We start from the raw sequence: 18,165 nt of genomic DNA, 5'->3' as shown, positions 1-18,165 counted from the left end.
AGGCAAAGATGGATAACTTACAGGAAACACCGAGCAAAGAGATACAAGATATAAAACTTAAACAAGAAGAGATGCAAAATACAATAACTGAAATAAAAAACTCACTAGAAGCAGCTAACAGCAGAATACAGGAGGCAGAAGAATGAATAAGTGAGGTGGAGGACAGATTAGTGGAAATTATGGATGCAGAACAGAAAAGAGAAAAAAGATTGAAAAGAAATGAAGAGCAACTCAGAGAACTCTGGGACAACGTGAAACACACCAACATCTGTATTATAGGGGTGCCAGAAGGAGAAGAGAGAGAGAAGGAGACAGAATATTCCAAGAGATAATAGCCGAAAATTTCCCTAACATGGAGAAGGAATCACTCACTCAAATCCAGGAAGCACAACGAATACCATATAAAATAAACCCAAGGAGGAACACCCCAAGACACATACTAATCAAACTGACCAAAATTAAAGACAAAGAGAAAATCTTGAAAGCAGCTAGGGAAAAGAAACAAATTACATACAAGGGAACCCCGATAAGGCTATGAGCAGATTTTTCAACAGAAACTCCGAGGTCCAGAAGGGAGTGGCATGATATACTCAACGTGATGAAATGAAAAACCTCCAACCAAGATTACTCTACCCAGCAAGGCTCTTGTTCAGATTTGAAGGAGAAATCAAAACCTTCACAGATAAGCAGAAGCTGCAGAGGTAACAGCAAGTGTTAAAAATCTTCTAGGACTTAAAATACCAGTAGGCGGAGGAAGAGCCTGGCTTCATTTGGTATTAATGCAAAAGAAACTTTCAGAATATATGAGAGCTTTGATCAATAAAAAAGAACTTCTCAGGAACTTCCCTAATGCCCTCATGAGGGAAGACGGAGAAGCCATAATTGCTGGTATTTTGGTGGGCCTGAATGTCACTGATGCCAATTTTTTGTATGAAAGGAAAAGACTTGGACTCTCTGAATGGAGTTTTAAATTTCTCCATATATCTCAAAGATGGGAACAGCAGTAAAGGGAGTGAAGAAGATGGCCAGATTATTGCAATTCTGGATCAGAAGAACTATGAGGAAGAACTTAACGGACATCTGACTGCTCCTGTAAACAGCCTTCAGGTAAAAGTGGATGCATTAGAAAAATCCAACACTAAACTGGCAGAGGAGCTTGCAGTTGCAAACAACAGGATTATTACCTTGCAAGAAGAAATGGAACAAGTTAAAGAGGAAAGCTCCTACATACTGGAATCTAATCAGAAGTCTCCTAAGCCAGACAGAACTTCAGTAGGGCAGGCACTTAGTGAAGCAAAAAAGCATTTAAAGGAGTTCCTGTTGTGGCTCAGTGGTTAACAAACCTGACTATGAACTATGAGGACACAGGTTCGATCCCTGGCCTCGCTCAGTGGGTTAAGGATCTGGCGCTGTCATGAACTGTGGTGTAGGTCACAGATTTGGCTCGGATCTAGCATTGGTGTGGCTGTGGTGTAAGCTGACAGCTACAGCTCTGATTCAACCCCTAGCTTGGAAACCTCCATATGCTGCCAGTGTGGCCCTGAAATGACAAAAAATAAATAAATTAATTAATTAAAAAAAAAAAAAAGCCCAGGAGAGAGAGTAGGAGACACAACTATGACAGGATATTGTGAAGAGGCTGGAGTACACAGGTGGTTGTTAATAAAGTGTTAACCAAGAAAAAGAATAAGCATTACTCTATATAACATCTACTTTATCATTTACCAGTTCCTATGGGCAAGACTTTGTATTAGCAGACTGTAAGAGGAAGACAAATATCATAGGTGTAGAATTACTCTGTCAACTAGGTTGGGGAATTTCATTTTCTAAAGGTTAAATCCTCTCCAATTAAAAAACTCTTTTCTCTCTTGACTAGTAGCACATAATATACCCAACATATAGACAGAAAAAAATGATTTTACATTATACAGTATTAGCTATCTTTACCCAGCAGTTACATATATTATCAAGTACTACATATCTGAATCCAGAAGGAAAAAAAACTGGCAGAAATATGAGCTAAAATATTTTCAAAATGCTATAGGATTCACTTATGTAAATGTTTTCAACACTAAAAAAGGAAACGTAACTCTCAAGAATTTTCCACTCATTCCTGGAGAGTCATCATCTCACTTCTCCAAATGCTCAAACTTAACACCGGCATGTGTTAAAAGATGTACTTATGGTTGGGGCGGGGGCAGTGAGGGACTGTGTCTTCTAAGCCTCACCTCAGCACCAAAGTAGTTGAAGATTCCCACTACACTCACAGGAACCAGCTTGTTCACACAACGTCCTAGAGCTTTTCTTCCAAGGGCAAACACAAAAGGAATTTCTTGTTCCCGTGCCATGGCTATAACATTATAGAGAGCCTCATCCAGGCCACCTGAGAAATCAACATACACAGAGGTTCTATTTTAGTTACTTCCTAAACAGAGCTATTTTAGCACCCTACAGTTAAAGCATAAAACAGAGCAGCAAAGGACTCTATGAATGCTGTGGCACTTAGGCTGTTCCACACATTTTCCTATTTGAATTTATACTACATTATATGTAAACATATGTACACATTTTCTTTCTCCCCCGTCAAATACCACATTCCTTTAATACCACTATTTTTGTTTCTCCAGAGGGGTTAGCACGGCAGGGGTCAAATTTCAATATAATAAACTTTTTTTTTTTTTCATTTGTGGCCACCCTGTGGCATACAGAGCTCCTAGCCAGGGATCAGATCTGAGCCACAGTCGTGATCTAAGTTTCAGGTACAGCAATGCCAGATCCCCAACCCACTGTGCTGCGGTAGAGATCAAACCTATGTCCCAGTGCTCCCAAGACACCTCCAATTCCACTATGCCAGAGTGGGAGCTCCAATAAACATTTTAAAAATTAATTACAATAGTTAATTATGGCTGATTCCTTTATCTCATCTCTCAGCTCAAGCTATCACATGCAGTAAAATCAATTACTTATACATTAATGTCTTGGAGTTCCAATCGTGGCCCAGCAGAAACAAATCTGACTAGCTTCCATGAGGACACAGATTCGATCCCTGGCCTCACTCAGTGGGTTAAGGATCTGGCATTGCCGTGAGCAGCGGTGTAGGTCACAGACACAGCTTGGATTCACTGTGGCTGTGGCAGAGGCTGGCAGCTACAGCTCCAACTGGACCCCTAGCCTAGGAATCTCCATATGCCTCAAGTGAAGCCTTAAAAAAAAAAAAAAAAAGACATTAATGTGTTTACTGGTATTTTTCCCCTATGGAGAATATGCCTGCTACTGGTATTTGATGCATCTGTCTACTCCAATCACCCCATGTGGCTCCTCCATGAAAAAGGACAGATAAGGGTGCATGACCTAGTCCAAAGTACTTGTGTGCTGGCTCATCCCAAAGTCTCTGCTACTACTGGTTTCGGAGAGACAAAACACCACCACCAACAGGAGCAGAGACCGTTAACTTTTTCTTAATTCTTTTTAGGATAAAAAAGCCATCAAAGGAAAGTAATATAAAAAAAATTTAAGGAGTTCCTGTCGTGGCGCAGTGGTTAACGAATCCCACTAGGAACCATGAGGTTGCGGGTTCGGTCCCTGCCCTTGCTCAGTGGGTTAATGATCCGGCGTTGCCGTGAGCTGTGGTGTAGGTTGCAGACGCGGCTCGGATCCCGCGTTGCTGTGGCTCTGGCGTAGGCCGGTGGCTACAGCTCCGATTAGACCCCTAGCCTGGGAACCTCCATATGCCGCGGGAGCGGCCCAAGAAATAGCAACAACAACAACAACAACAACAACAACAACAACAACAACAACAACAACAACAAAAATTTAAGTAGAATATATGTGCAGAGGTAAAGAAATGCACTCTTACTGGTCCCCACTACAGCATAGGGGATACTTGGTTGGCCTTCACTAGGGTTCATAAATGGGGATTTTATGATCTGATCTCAATTTTATTACATAATTTCAGGTACTCAAATATTGCATTTTCTTTACTCAAGTTCAATACTATGCTTTATACCTAAACTCTACTAAGAAAGACCTAAGGTGTCCACTTTAAAATTCACTGTAGGGAGTTCCCATTGTGGCACAGTGGGTTAAGAATCCAACTGTAGCAGCCCAGGTTGCCGCAGAGGCTCAGGTTCAATCCCCAACCCAGAGCAGCGGGTCCAAGGATCTGGCATTGCCGAAACTGCAGTGTAGTTGCAGCTACAGCTTGTATTCAATCTGTGGCCTGGGAACTTCCATACACTATGGGTGAGCCATAAAAACATAAATGGATAAAAATAAAAAATTATTTACATTTTTTACAAATTCACTATCTATTCTATAATTATACCACACAAACATCAAAATTCTTCAAAAGTAAAATGTTCATACCTTTGGACTGGATTTTTTCACAATTTGGAGAAATTATAACACATTTGATCTTGTTTAACTTCATATGTTTGGTAACCTCCCTTAGACCCATAACCAGCCGTCTCCTCGCTTTTGCTCTTACAGGATCCTTTTGGTAGATGCGTTCCTGGAAACTGACAAGCTCTTGAAGAAGAAGAGTCACACACTCATCAATCTCTTTACAAAGAACTTGATTACAATACCTGTAATACCAGAAAAATAATTATAAAATTACTTTAAGAAAAAGATATACCCAGTAGCAAGTTTTCATTTAAAAAGGAAAACAAACAAACAAACAAACAAAAAAAAACGGAGTTTGCACTGTGGCTCAGTGGGTTAAGAACCCGACTACTATCCATGAGTATGCAAGTTTGATCCCTGGCCTCACTCACTGGGTTAAGGACATGGTACTGCCACAAGCTGCGGTGTGTAGGTTGCAGATGCAGCTTCGGATCGGGTTTTGCTATGGCTGTGCCAAAAGCTATGGCATAGGCTGGCAGCTGGAACTCAATCCCTAGCCCGGAACTTCCACAAGCCGCAGGTACAGTCATAAAAATAAAAGGAAAAAAAGTCTTTAAAGTCTCTTAAGGTTCTTCAGTCTATTAGAAAAACAGAGGAGTTTTTCTGAATTACAAGAGACTGGCTTTTAGGTAAAGGATAGGTTAACCTCGGGAAGTACTAAAATTCCCAATTATAAAATTCCTAAGGATAAACATCAAACGTCAGCCTGCTATTAGATAAACACAGGTATGTTTTTGGTAAGGATATAATGTATAGAGTTATTTCATTCCAATGAATACTAAAGATGCTTCTAGTAGGAAAGAAATTAATTTCATAACAGCTAACTGAATGCCCTAATACCAGCAATTCATCCTGCACACTTGGATAAATCAGTCTCCAGGCACTGGCTTCCTCAACCCTCAAAGATAAGGAGTTAGGGATGATGACCTCAATGGTCTAACTCTGAAAATCTATGGCTACAGAGGATGAACTGGATAATCAAAGTGAAGCCAAAACCAAAGAGGCCTTGAGATAAAAGTCACATGCTCTTGTATCAGGCAAAGCAACCTAATGAGGCCCATTGTGAGATCATGTATGGCTATAATGCAATTAAAAAACCAGAAAGGAAATGAGTGTGAGGCCACTACAGTACTTAATTTCAAGGATAAGGAACTTATCCAAGTATAAGTAAATTCTTAACCTACTGTACTCGTTCTCATCCATAATCTCTACCATAAGCAGGTGCTTTAACAAGGAGAATTGGTGTAATTTCTAATCTCGGAATAGCCAGAGCAGTGAATTACCACTTTTAAATTACATTATATGGTAGGAAAAGCTAGGCCTGCCTTTCTTTTTAGTGGAAAAAAAAAGTTCTGTTTTGGAAAAATTTTTTAATGTTTACATGAAAAATGTTTAGTTAAGTACAAATATGACATTACTTGAGAAAAGAAGATATAACTGGACAAACTAAGGGAAGATTAACTATCAAAGTATACAAAATTAAATAATGCAATTAAAGAACAAAACATCAAAAATGCATTTTTCTTCAGTTTTTCTTTCAAGCTGTTTATTTCATACATGTGCAACATTTTATTCCCTAAATGTTTCCTTTGCCCTGCATCTGTTATTTGACATATATGCTTTACATATAATCAAACCAGCTGTTAAGCAAAATCTCAAAGGAAAACTTAAGACGACTTTTGGTGTTCTGTCTATTCAACCTACCAAGTAATGACAATATTATATTCAGAACCACAATCAAGATACTTAAACTATTCAACCTGAATAATGAAACTAAAACTTACTCTCTAAACCTTTTGCTGTGGATTTTGGTTATTGTTGAAGACGCCATTGGACTGCCTATCCCAGAACTAGCCGGAGAGCCTTGTGACACAGGTGTCATACAGTATGGAGAGTTTTGACTCGCTGGAGAGAGGGATGTATCACTGGGCATGCTCAGTCCAGTATCTGTGGAGACGTGTGGTGAGGGGAAAAAATTCAGAAACTTCAAATGCTGAAAAGCTCTATACTGATTAATACAATTTAGAATGGCAGTTATCTTCTGTACCGCTTCCAAATTCTCCAGAAGCTACCAAGCTGGTCATTACTCATACCTTAAACATTTCTCATACACTACAAAAATGAAGTCTTCCTGTTAGATCTTAAAATATACTCCGAAAAAAATCAAAGCACAAGCCTCCACAGAAGAGATGCGAGAAAGCCAAGTTACCTAAAACATATATTCCTAAAGGATCTAAAATTGAAGAACAAGGAGTTCCTGTCGTGGCGCAGCGGAAACGAATCTGACTAGGAACCATGAGATTGCAGGTTCAATGCCTGGCTTTGCTGAGTGGGTTAAGGATCCTGCATTGCTGTGGCTATGGCGTAGGCTGGCAGCTGTAGCTCCAATTGGACCCCTAGCCCGGCAATCTCCATATGCCGAGGGTACAGACCTAAAAAAGCAAAAATAAATAAATAAATAAAATAAATTGAAGAACAAAAGACATATTAGCTTCTGCATCCCGTCCCGGATCATATTACTGGTCTCCTTCATTTCTATTTTTTCACCTATTTCTTAGAAATAATTTTTGTAACTGTCTAAAAATTCCCATTGCTACTGGCAATGGTTCATTCTATCTCACTCATTCTCTATACACCACTCCTGATTTTCCAGGCACTACCAGTTTTTCTTTCATTCGATCTTTGCTTCTGCACTCAGGCAGCCATGTTTTTAGATGCCATCTCTTGATGTGACTGCCTCCTTCAGTTATTGCCTCTTTCCTAAATGGCTAAACTCGGAAATTAATATATGGATATCCACTCCATTAATTTGCAAAGTTACACATTTATCTTATTTCCCTACTGGACTGTAAGCGTTCTGTATCAGGACCAGTCCAACATATATTTTTATTACATTTCCTGACCTTCCCACACCCCAATTACTAAAGTACATATGATAAGTGTTCAACAAATACATGTTGAATGTGTAAAAAGATACACCTAAATACAAAGGCAATGATATTTAACCGAAAGTAAAGGGGAACCTAACCAAATATATCAGAACAATCCTTAGAAATAAGAACATTTTTCTAAACACAATGAAACACTGCTAGTAAACCCAAGCATAAGCCACACGTTGAGGAATAAATACCAGCAGAAAAAGGGACCTAATCAGGTCTCTCTTAAAATTTTTCTTTTCCAGTAGTATAAATCTTAGAAAGCATTTGCAGTTCTGGTGAGGCTCCAACTGGAATCATGTGCTGGCTACTGTGTGGGACTGAATCTTACTGACCAACTGGACTCAGCACTACAACAAGCTTTGCAATTCTCTCCTCATTGTGGCATATGTATTAATTCCATGAAAGTAAGGAATAAAATCAACAAAGGCAATTCAATAAAAAATACAGCTGACCCTCATACAACATGGGGATTAAACCACATATAATTTATAGCTGGTCCTCTGTATCCGTGGTACTTCCACATCTGTGGTTTCAACCAACCATGGCTCAGTAGTACTGTGTATTTACTACTGAAAAACATCTGTAATTAAGTGGACCTGTGTGGTTCAAATCGGTGTTGTTGAAGAGTCAACCGTACTCCTGCAAAGAAAGATAACCAATTGTGTTCTGGATATAAAAAAAGACAAAATAAAAGGAACTGTGACAGTTACAGAGGATGCATTAGTGAGATCATAATTATGAGAGTTTACAACAAATCAGGTTTTAAGCCTCAAAAATGCCGCAGACCTACTATGTAACACCTGCCCCCACCTTTAAATATCTCCCTCCAGGAGCATTTTCAAAAGAAACCACTCTCAAAAAGCAAAGAAATTTAAATAAAATACGGAGCATATTTAGGAAAATAACTAGTGATGTGTCACCTAACAATTTAAATATTTTGGATCATCCCATGAGAAGAAAGGGGGAAAAGGGTGATCTTACCTTCCTGGGAAACAATCTCCTGTGGTAAATCATCAATAAAATCTAAGTGCATTTCTACTGGTTCCTCAGATCCCAAAAGATTGTGGTCCACAGTTAAACGGCCCTTCTTTTCCTCTCTTTCTTTCAAAATAACCTAAAATTCATTACCAGTCCTTAATTACTGATTACTCTTTAAGTATGCACTGAGTGATTAAAATGTTCACTATTACACAGAAATAGTAGTTCACTTAAAAATGGACATGAGAATTTTGGCTGGCTAAGTAGAAACTGACTAGCAAAAAGGCAAATGTAATTTTACGCACTGTAGCTGAAGGAAGTACTATAACCAAAATAAAAGGAGATAATTATGCTATAAAATACTACAGCTATCAAAACACATCTGCTTCATTCTTCAAATTCTAATTGACAAACTAGAGTTTCCCTCAAAATGGATAAAAAATTTGGAAACCAGATCATATATAGTTATATTAGATTTATCAGGTCATGGATCATCTAATTCTGCTCCCCCTAATAACAATACTGAGTTAAATAGAGCAGTTATTAGCCCAGCTGACAGGTGATGAAGATGAGGACAAGAAAGGCTTGCCTAAAACTACAAAGTACTGAAGTTAGTACTTCCTAGGCTTCTGATTCCAAAGATCCAAAGTTTCTGGATGCCTAAATGTTTAAGTTTTTTTTTAAACCTCATAGACAGAATTCATTCTCCAGGGCCTTGTTCAACACATAAAACAGGTCATGATGCTAGTATCTTCAACCTCAAATTAACTAGTCATCATAAAGATGAACATCTATGAACTCTTTACAATAATCTGTTGGCTAAAATGCCACAACTACTTTTGTGAAACAGATTTAAACCCTTATTTATTTTGCAAAACAAACATCCTGGATTTTGATTTACCTTTTTAAGTGCTGTGGGCCGTTTTAGTTTTGCAATTTCCTTTTCTTTTCCTTTTTTTGCTTTAGAGGAAGTAATGTCCAAAGAATTAAAGGATGTCAAACAAGGCTGACTTTTGGTTAAAGGTTTTCTGTTAGTAGAGTCTTTAGTATGAAAAGAAGCTGCAGTGACCACTAAAAACAAACAAGAACATTAATTTTACTATTTTGGCCAACTCCACATACTTTCAAAATTTCTAACAATGTATCTTTAAGAACAAGAACACCCTCTTCTTGTGGAAAAACACGTCATAATAGTAGAAGGAGTACCTGGTTGTGTAGTGCCCCTCAGATACAGCTCCAAAGTATGGATAAATAAATTTGTACTTCTATTGTCCTGCAGCAACCCTCAAGCATGGCAATTTCTTACAACTGGTCTTTAGTCACAACTATTCTACATCTGAAATTTCAAAACTCTGTACCTCTACTTACTCTCACTGAATCTAAGAATGACCCAGACATAAGATATGTAGACTATCACTCCTATCCTCATTTCATCCTGTCAATAAAGAATGGTGATTTTCTCCTCTCAGGGGTACTCTCAGAACTACTGCACCACATGGAGGTTTGTGGGCCAGGGATTGAATAATAGCCACAGCTGTAACCTATGCTGCAGCTGCAGCAACACTGGATCCTTACACTGTGCTGGGCCAGAAATCAAACATCCACAGCAACCTGAGCCGATGCAGTCAGATTCTTAACCCACTGTACCATGGGGGAACTTCTATTCAGCAATTCTTTTAACCTGACTGATACCCTCATTCTCCCGTGGATACCCCTTACCCTTCAGCGGCCCTCACCTCTAATCTCAACCCTCTATCAGAAAAGTTTTCCTGCTACTTTCCTGAGAAGATGCTTTCCAGTATAAACTTACAAACCACCTGAGAGGAAGGCAATGGGCACCCTTACTCCCATCCAAGTCTCACCAACCACCTCTGCTCTTCATCCCACCTCGAGATTAATTCCTCAAGGATTTTGCTCTAACCTTTTTTCCCTTGCATCTTTCAAGTTTCTCTTTGGCTGGACCCCTCTTTTCCCTAAATTCTCAGAAGAACAGGCAAACCAACAAAACCTCTCCCTTGACTGGTTTCTAAGGTACCACTACCCCGCTTTCCTCCTACCCTAAACCTCTGAATAGGTGGCTTTCTCATAATTACCTCCTAAAATCTGGCCTCCACCCTACACACTCTCTTGAAACTGCTATTGCCAAGATGACATATAACCTAGCCCAAACTAAGTCTTTGCTCTATCCCAGTTTATTTCAGCATTTTTGTACTAAAGATTAATTCTCTTCCTCAAAATTCTATCCTCACTTTCTGTGATATTACATTCTCCTACTTCCCTTATTCTTTCTCAGACCTGTTTTCCTGTTTCTTCTTCCTTCTGTCCTTTAATTCTGAGCATTTCATAAGGCTTTATCCTTGAGCATCTTTTTCCTTTTTATTTTCCCTGACAATGTTGTTATTTTTACAGCTATAATAGTCATCTCTATTTGAAACTCACAGACTTCTAACCTAAACTGCACATATCTAACTGTATGTTAAATAGAGATCACCAGGATCTCCTTAATTAGTACTTCAAATACAACAAGGCCAGAGTCTGTTCCTCCTAAGAAAATCTTCTTCCATGATCCTTATCCTGTTTGGTATCTCTTACCACCACCATCACCACCATCCTCCAAGCCAGAGAGTCTAGAGTCATCTTTGACCTGTTTCCACATTGCATCAATTCAAAAGCCTGTAATTCCTTATAACTCTCATATCTCTGTCACAGTCCCATCCTTCTTTTGGACTTCCCAAGAGAACTGATTTCTTAGCAACTGACACTTTCCAATTTAAACACTGGTGTCAAGTTAGAGGTTAATCTCATTTCTGCCAAGAATTCTACTCCCCCTTCAAAGCCCAGTCCAAATGCTCTCATATACGAAGTCATTCATAACATCTTCCCCATGTCTCCCTGTTGACACAACTCACTCTTTCTTCTGTAAGTTCATAAAACTTTGCTGCTATCTTTCCTAGGGCACTGCTTTTTACTAGTTATGTGTATATGTTAATGTCTTTCTCTCTGACTAGATTATAAACTTCCTGACCACATGTATTATCTTAATCGTATCTGTAACTCCATAGTTCCTGATACCATACTCTGCAGATATTTACATTTGTATATTAACATGTGCTAAATGAATCCAAGTTGTAACAAATAAACCATGTGAAGTATCACAGTTTAACAATCCCTTCCTCAAAGTAATTAGTTGACCTTCACTGAATGATTATAACTCAGACACTCCTATAAGCACTTTACATGTATCATCTCATTTATTCCTCAAAACAGTCCTGAAGCAGGTTCCATATTATCTCTATTTTAATGTAAGGAAATTGAAACACAGGAAGATTAAATAACTCACCAAGGAAACAGATGGAAGAACAGGATTCAGAAGAACCCAGATGGCTCACCTCCAAAGCCCTTGCCTGCAGTCACCTGACAATGGTGCCTCCAGAACACCACTCTCAATTCCATTCCCAAATGCCCCTCTGCTGATCTCAACAACATGTACCTCTAAATCTTAGTATGCATTCAATATTAACTTTACTAATAGTTACTCAAAGCTACAGTGCATACTGGATGGGTAACTAGCTACAGGTTTAAATATTTTGCACAGAAGACTAAAGTTATAAACTGTTACTTATTTTTTTAAAAAAACAATAGACCCTTTACATAGGAACCAAAGAAACAGAAAAGTCACTTCCACATCTTTACATCAGTGCTTTTTGTTGGTGCCTCTCCCTTTATCTTATTTCTCATCCTCTAAAACAAATATTGAAAACAAATGAGGGTGCACGTCAGAGCTATTGAGCTCTAAATCTCATGAGGTCTGTTCAAGTATAAATCACAATTTCAGTAGAAAACTAGATCATTTTCTGTTTTCTCCCTCCCTCCCTTTCTTTCTGTCACACGCACACACAATTTGATTAAACTTCTATGTTTCCCATTTGGCTTTAAATTGAATAATGTAACAGTTACAGAGCCAAATTACTTGTGATTCTTATCACAACTTTTGAAGAAGAGAAACATTTGGTTAGTTTGTATAGTACACCAACTGACATTTGAACAGGGACCCGAAGGAACACGGTATACTGACGCCAGAGGAAAGAGAGTTCCAGGTAAAGGAAATAGCAGACACATAGACAGTGAGCGAGGAGCACATTGGCTGTGTGTGTGGAACAGCAAAGGAGCTAACATAGCTATAGCAATGTATGCCAGAGGAGAATGGTGATGAGGGCAAAAAGCTAACAGGGTGAGCTAAGGTAGGAGTTAGGATTCTGGCTTCACTTCAAGTGAGAGAAAGAGCTACTGGAAGGTTCTGAGCTTATAACTGAAAAAGATCACTTCTTATTAAGGCAGACTGGGGGTTGGAGGAAGGAAAGATAGGTAATAGCTGGGAAGCTACTGTACTGTAGTACGATGGGTGGCAGAAAAGGAACTGCTGAGTAATGAGACTCTGGATTTTTGAAGTATATGTAATTTAGACAAACAATATCCAAAATATAATCCCAAAGCCAAAGAGCAAATTGCTCAGATTAATGATATCACCTGTGTACGACAGAGGTCTGGTATTAGTAATCTGCCGTGCTTTCATGGCTTGTTGTTGTTTTTCCAGAGCTGCTAACATGTCTCCCAGATCTAGCTGCACAGGAGTTTTATTCTTTTTTCCAGCTGCCTTTGATAAAGCTTCCTGCAAGGTAAATATGAAAACATTTATTTGTTACACTATGAAAATGTTGGCCATTTTAAATGATTGTATTTGTTGCTCTTCCATCCATTTCTCCAAACCTACCAGATATACTATGATATTTGTGCACAAAAATGAATACATACCTGTAGTTTTTTTTGCTCCATACTTATTTCTGAATATTCTTGAGCTGTGGCAAGGGCTGCTGCTAAAGCTTTCTTCTTCTGACTTTTTGCACGTTTAGGAACTGAGGTTGTAATGGGAATTGGAGTCTGAACTATATTGATTGGTGAGTTTTCAGGTAAATCATCCAACTGTGATAATCAGAGAAAAACATTTGTCAGTGATTCCATAAAGGTCTAAATATATGGAAAAACAATCTGGAACATGGGATGTTCTACAGTATAACTGGACTTAGACTCTTCAAAAGATTCAATGTCGTAAAAAGCAGAGTGAGATGGTAGGACTGTTCTAAATGACTGAGAGACTGGAAAATTATCATTAGAGACAAAACAATAGGTGATGTTTGTCTGGATCCTGGATTAAAAATAAAATGACTCCAAAGTAAAGTTTGTTTTTTTTTGTTTTTTTTTTAAATCAACTGGGGAAATTTTAGCTGGCCTGTATGTTGTATGATGGTATTTAATTAACGTTATTTTCTTTTCTGTGATGGAACTACGGATCTCACAGGACAGCATCTTTGTTCTGCCTATGCTGAAAGAAATACTAAGGATCAGTCCTAAATACAGCATTTCTTCTGTATCATGCTGTCCCACAAGTCTTTACACTTACCTGTAATATTTCTTTTCAACAGAGCCATATACCAAAATATGTTCAAATATTTTATCTTTTTAAAGAGTCACTTACTACTTTTGAAGAAAGTTTCTGTTGAATATTCTCATCTTTAGCATTTCCATTCTCATTTAGTTCTCGAAATCCATCTTCATCCTGAAAGAGTTCCAAACTGTAAGTAAAAACAGAGTTCAAAGCAATAAACTCTTAAAAAGAACTTTTTAATAATACTTAAGAGTAATCAATATTGAACGACTTTAAGACAGTCCTAAAGAAATCTCATTTCTCACAAGCTAAAACTTAGCTAATTTAATTATTCAAGGATGGGGACACATCCACACATGACCATTCTTTGGATTTCTGCATCTACAATTCCATTTTTATTAATAATTCTACACTAAGGTGAGTAGGTAAATAAAAAGCAATTCAAACAGGATTTCATCACATTTCATACAATATGGAAAAGATTTTAAACAGATGGCTTTATATGAATTTCATCTAATATATTTCCTATCCCATTACTAACTACGTATACCTGTCATTAAGATTAAAAGTTAAAAAATTAATTTTGTCGTGGCACAGTGGAAATGAATATGACTAGGAACCATGTCGGTTCGATCCCTGGCCTCACTCAGTGGGTTAAGGATCTGGAGTTGCCGTGAGCTGTGGTGTAGGTCGCAGATGCGGCTCTTGATCTGGTGATGCTGTGGCTGTGGCATAGACCGGCAGCTGTAGCTCTGATTAGACCCCTAGCCTGGGAAGCTCCATATGCCGTGGATGCAGCTCTAAAAAAAAAAAAAAAAAAAATTCCTGTTCAAAGCAACTTAAGTAATATCCTGCTTTAAAATGAAAATTATATCTGATGTTTTTAACTAAATATGAAACCAATCACACAGTTAAGTGCAAATAACAAATCTGCTACATGCACTGTCCTGGATAAAATACTTGAGATGCACTCTCATGTATCCCAGGACAATTACCAAGCTTATCTAACATATTATTCACCTCTGGCCCCTAGCCTCAAGCATATTTAAACTCCATCTATTAGCATGTTTTATAAAAAATATGTAATAAAAATGAGTTATTCAAAAGAGTTCCCAGGAATGTTGTTTACTATCTTGACACAATCAAATTCTACTTATTCTTTAAAATCCATTCCAAATGCTATCCCTATCCTACCTCAAACCCCAGGGGACTTATTTCAACTCCAACCACACCCAAGAAGCCATGAGGTGTGTGTACATGTCTACATTCCTTTACTAAAGAGTAACCTCCCTAAGGGGAATGTGTTTATTCATCCCAATGCATCATGCAGAGCATCTTACTTTACACACTTAACAGGCCTCCAATGACAGCCAGTTAGATGATAAATAACAGAAACATTACAATTACAATATAAACTGTCTGCCTATTAGAGAGAGTAAAATAGCCTTTTAACTTCCTTTTTCAAACTCCTCTGGCTAGTAGCATAAATAACCTATACTGAACTATTGAAATTTGAAAAAACTTAACAAAAAGACTCAAGAGCAATAATACAAGTTAGGGAGAAAGTTTCATACTACGTGAAATTCATATAAAATCAATTTCTACTTCTACATGTTACCTCAAAATGAATACTCACAACAAAAAGTTAGAAAAATAAACATTAATAAAGTTCATGTTAGACTAACAAAAACAAGTCAATACTTCTAAGTAATTAACAAATCTAATAGCAGAGTAATGTGTTAAGACATAATAAGTATTTGCAATGTAAGAAAAATTAATTTCTTAATAGGAACATCTGCTATCAACAGTTTAGAGTCTGAAAAAATACCTCAAAATACAAAGACTCAGAATTTGGGTCGCCTCTATGAGACTGACTGGGGTTTAACTGCTTATTATCTTGTCTCTTTTGCAAATTCTGTCTTCTCTCTGAGGAAGTACTATGTCCTCGGCATCTGAATCCAACCTAAGTAAATCCCAGAGGGAGGAAAAATGTATTATTTTTAAGTAAAATGTTTTATTGGAGTATAACATACAGAAATGTTCTCAAAAGTAATACAACTCAGTGACAAAGTGTATAATTCCTTATAAAAGGTTACAACTTTTGACAAATAAGGTCATTATAATGAAAACAGGAAAATGTGATAATTAATACATGTTACCTTTTTCCCTCTTGTGTATAAACACTACAGCTTTATTTGTAATGCCAAAAACTGGAAACAACCCAGGTATCTTTCAGTGGGAGAAAAAACTCAATGTGTTATATTCATCCTATAGAATAGCAGCCAACCACAAAAAGGACAAACTATTGACATACCCAAAAATCTATGAATCTCCAGGGAACCATGAAAGTGAAAAAAGCCAGTCCTAAAAAGACTGTACGAGTTCATTTGTACAAAATTCTTGAAATGAAAAAAATCATAAAAAGGGCGAACAGATTAGTGGATTCTAGGGGTTGAGAAAAGGCTGGTGGGGAAGGGAAGAGTAGGGAGTATGGCAATGGCAGACTGAGGGCAACCCGAGGAATCCTTATGGTTATGAATCTGTTTTGCATCTTGTACGATATTAATGTCAATACTGGGGTTGTGATACTGCACTACAGTTTTGCAAGATGTTACCAGTTACCAATGTTACTGCACATTACCTTTTTCTAAAACTACTTTAAGTCTTCTCACATCTGTGTTTTTTTTTAATTCCTAGTAATTATTAAAAATTTTAAATCCTGTTTATAAGAAAACAGATTTAAGAGAATAAAATTTTCATTCCATCACATAAATTATTAACAAATCTGCAAAAAGTTTGCTTTTCAGAAGAGCAAAAAAAAAAAAAAAAAATTAAGCATTTTAAGAATCTTAAGACAATCAAGTCCCCTTTCGTAAGTACTCAATGAACTTACAAGAAATGCCTCTAACCAGGACACTTAGAGAAGACATGAAAAGTATGATCTTTATCAGTTACACAAGAATTCTAAGAATAAACAGAACTTTAAGCAGACTCGGACTGAAGGTGCTGGTAAATACACTTTGGATTATGAAATCAAAAATATGCAAACAGAAGTTCCCACTGTGAGGCAACAGGATCGGCAGCAACTCTGCAGTGCCAGGACGCAGATTTAATCCCCAAACTGATGCAGTGGGTTAAAGGATCCTGCAGTGCGGCACCCGAGGCATAGGTCCTAACTGCACATCTGATCCTTCGCCAGGGAATTCCATATGTCACAAGGTGGCCAAGAGAGGAAAAAAAAAATTCACACAAAGACCTGGAGAACCTAGCAATTCCCATGCTAAGCAACTGATCTAAAAAGACTTGCCGATAAGAGAGAGGGTTTTTATACCCTCTTGAGAAGTCAGCTACATGGCAGAACTATAGACTAGAGGATACTCATACAGTAAATGTAATTATCCCTTAGAATATGCACTGTGACAGCTGGGCTACTTCCTATCACCTATAAATACCTGTTAAGAAACTAGATAATTTTCCAGGTATCATGGTTTTAAGTATTTATCCACTTAAAAACAGACTCATGAACATAGACAGACAGAGGACTATATAATGTGATGAAGTGGACTGTACTACAATTTTAAATAGCATCTAGCTGACAGCTATATGAATGTTCTTCATAAAATTATTTCAACTTTGGAGTTCCCACTGTGGCTCAGTGGTTAATGAACCCAACTAGGATCCATAAGGACTCGGGTTCAATTCCTGGCCTTGCTCAGTGGGATAAGGATTCAGCATTGCTGTGAGCTGTGGTGTAGGTCACAGACACAGCTTGAATCTGGCGTTGCTGTGGTGTAAGCCAGCAGGTACAGCTCTGATTTGACCCTGAGCCTGGGAACCACCATATGCTGCAAGTGCGGCCCTAAAAAAAAAAAAAAAAAGAAGATATGGTACATATATACAGTGGAATACTACTCAGCCTTAAAAAAAATGAAATAATACCATTTGCAGCAACACGGATGCAACTAGAGATTCTCATACTAAGTGAAGTAAGTCAAGAAGAGAAAGACATACTATATGATATCACTTATATGTGGAATCTAAAATATGGCACAAATGAACCTATCCACAAAACAGAAAAAGACTCACAGACACAGAGAACAGAGTTGTAGTTGCCACAGGTGGAGTCAGGGCGTAGTGGGATTTTGGGGTGAGGAGATGCAAACTATTACATTTAGAATGGATAAGCAATGAGGTCCTACTGTATAGCACAGAGAAGTATATCCAGTCTCTTGGGACAGACCATGATAGAAGATAATGTAAGAAAGGGAATATATATAAATGGATGACAAAGTCACTTTGTTGTAGAGCAGAAATAGGCACAACATTGCAAATCTATTATACTTTAATTTTAATAAAATGTTCACCATGAAAAACTTAAGTTTTTAGATTCTGTTCATCATT

At 37.7% G+C, this 18,165-nt stretch overlaps 1 protein-coding gene across 4 annotated transcripts in view; it reads right to left on the bottom strand.

Moving 5' to 3' along the window:
* The window catches only part of SECISBP2L (SECIS binding protein 2 like), a 54,984-nt gene that overhangs the window by 15,903 nt on the left and 20,916 nt on the right, over positions 1-18,165 (bottom strand). For 2 of the 4 annotated variants that reach the window (NM_001206341.1, XM_021099210.1), the window contains exons 8-16: positions 15,593-15,727; positions 13,855-13,935; positions 13,134-13,301; positions 12,849-12,990; positions 9,223-9,392; positions 8,325-8,457; positions 6,189-6,351; positions 4,366-4,586; positions 2,229-2,383 (exon numbers count right to left, since the gene is read on the bottom strand). In NM_001206341.1, the coding sequence (NP_001193270.1) occupies positions 2,229-2,383; positions 4,366-4,586; positions 6,189-6,351; positions 8,325-8,457; positions 9,223-9,392; positions 12,849-12,990; positions 13,134-13,301; positions 13,855-13,935; positions 15,593-15,727 (1,368 nt within the window). The remainder of the gene's footprint in view (positions 1-2,228; positions 2,384-4,365; positions 4,587-6,188; positions 6,352-8,324; positions 8,458-9,222; positions 9,393-12,848; positions 12,991-13,133; positions 13,302-13,854; positions 13,936-15,592; positions 15,728-18,165) is intronic. The other 2 variants (XM_005659630.3, XM_005659631.3) reach the window with 2 other exon arrangements.

The sequence above is a fragment of the Sus scrofa genome, chromosome 1 (assembly GCF_000003025.6).
Source record: "Sus scrofa isolate TJ Tabasco breed Duroc chromosome 1, Sscrofa11.1, whole genome shotgun sequence".
Classification (NCBI taxonomy): Eukaryota; Metazoa; Chordata; class Mammalia; order Artiodactyla; family Suidae; genus Sus; species Sus scrofa.
Note: the sequence above shows the minus strand (reverse complement) of the source record. Positions and strands in the feature narration are given on the sequence as shown.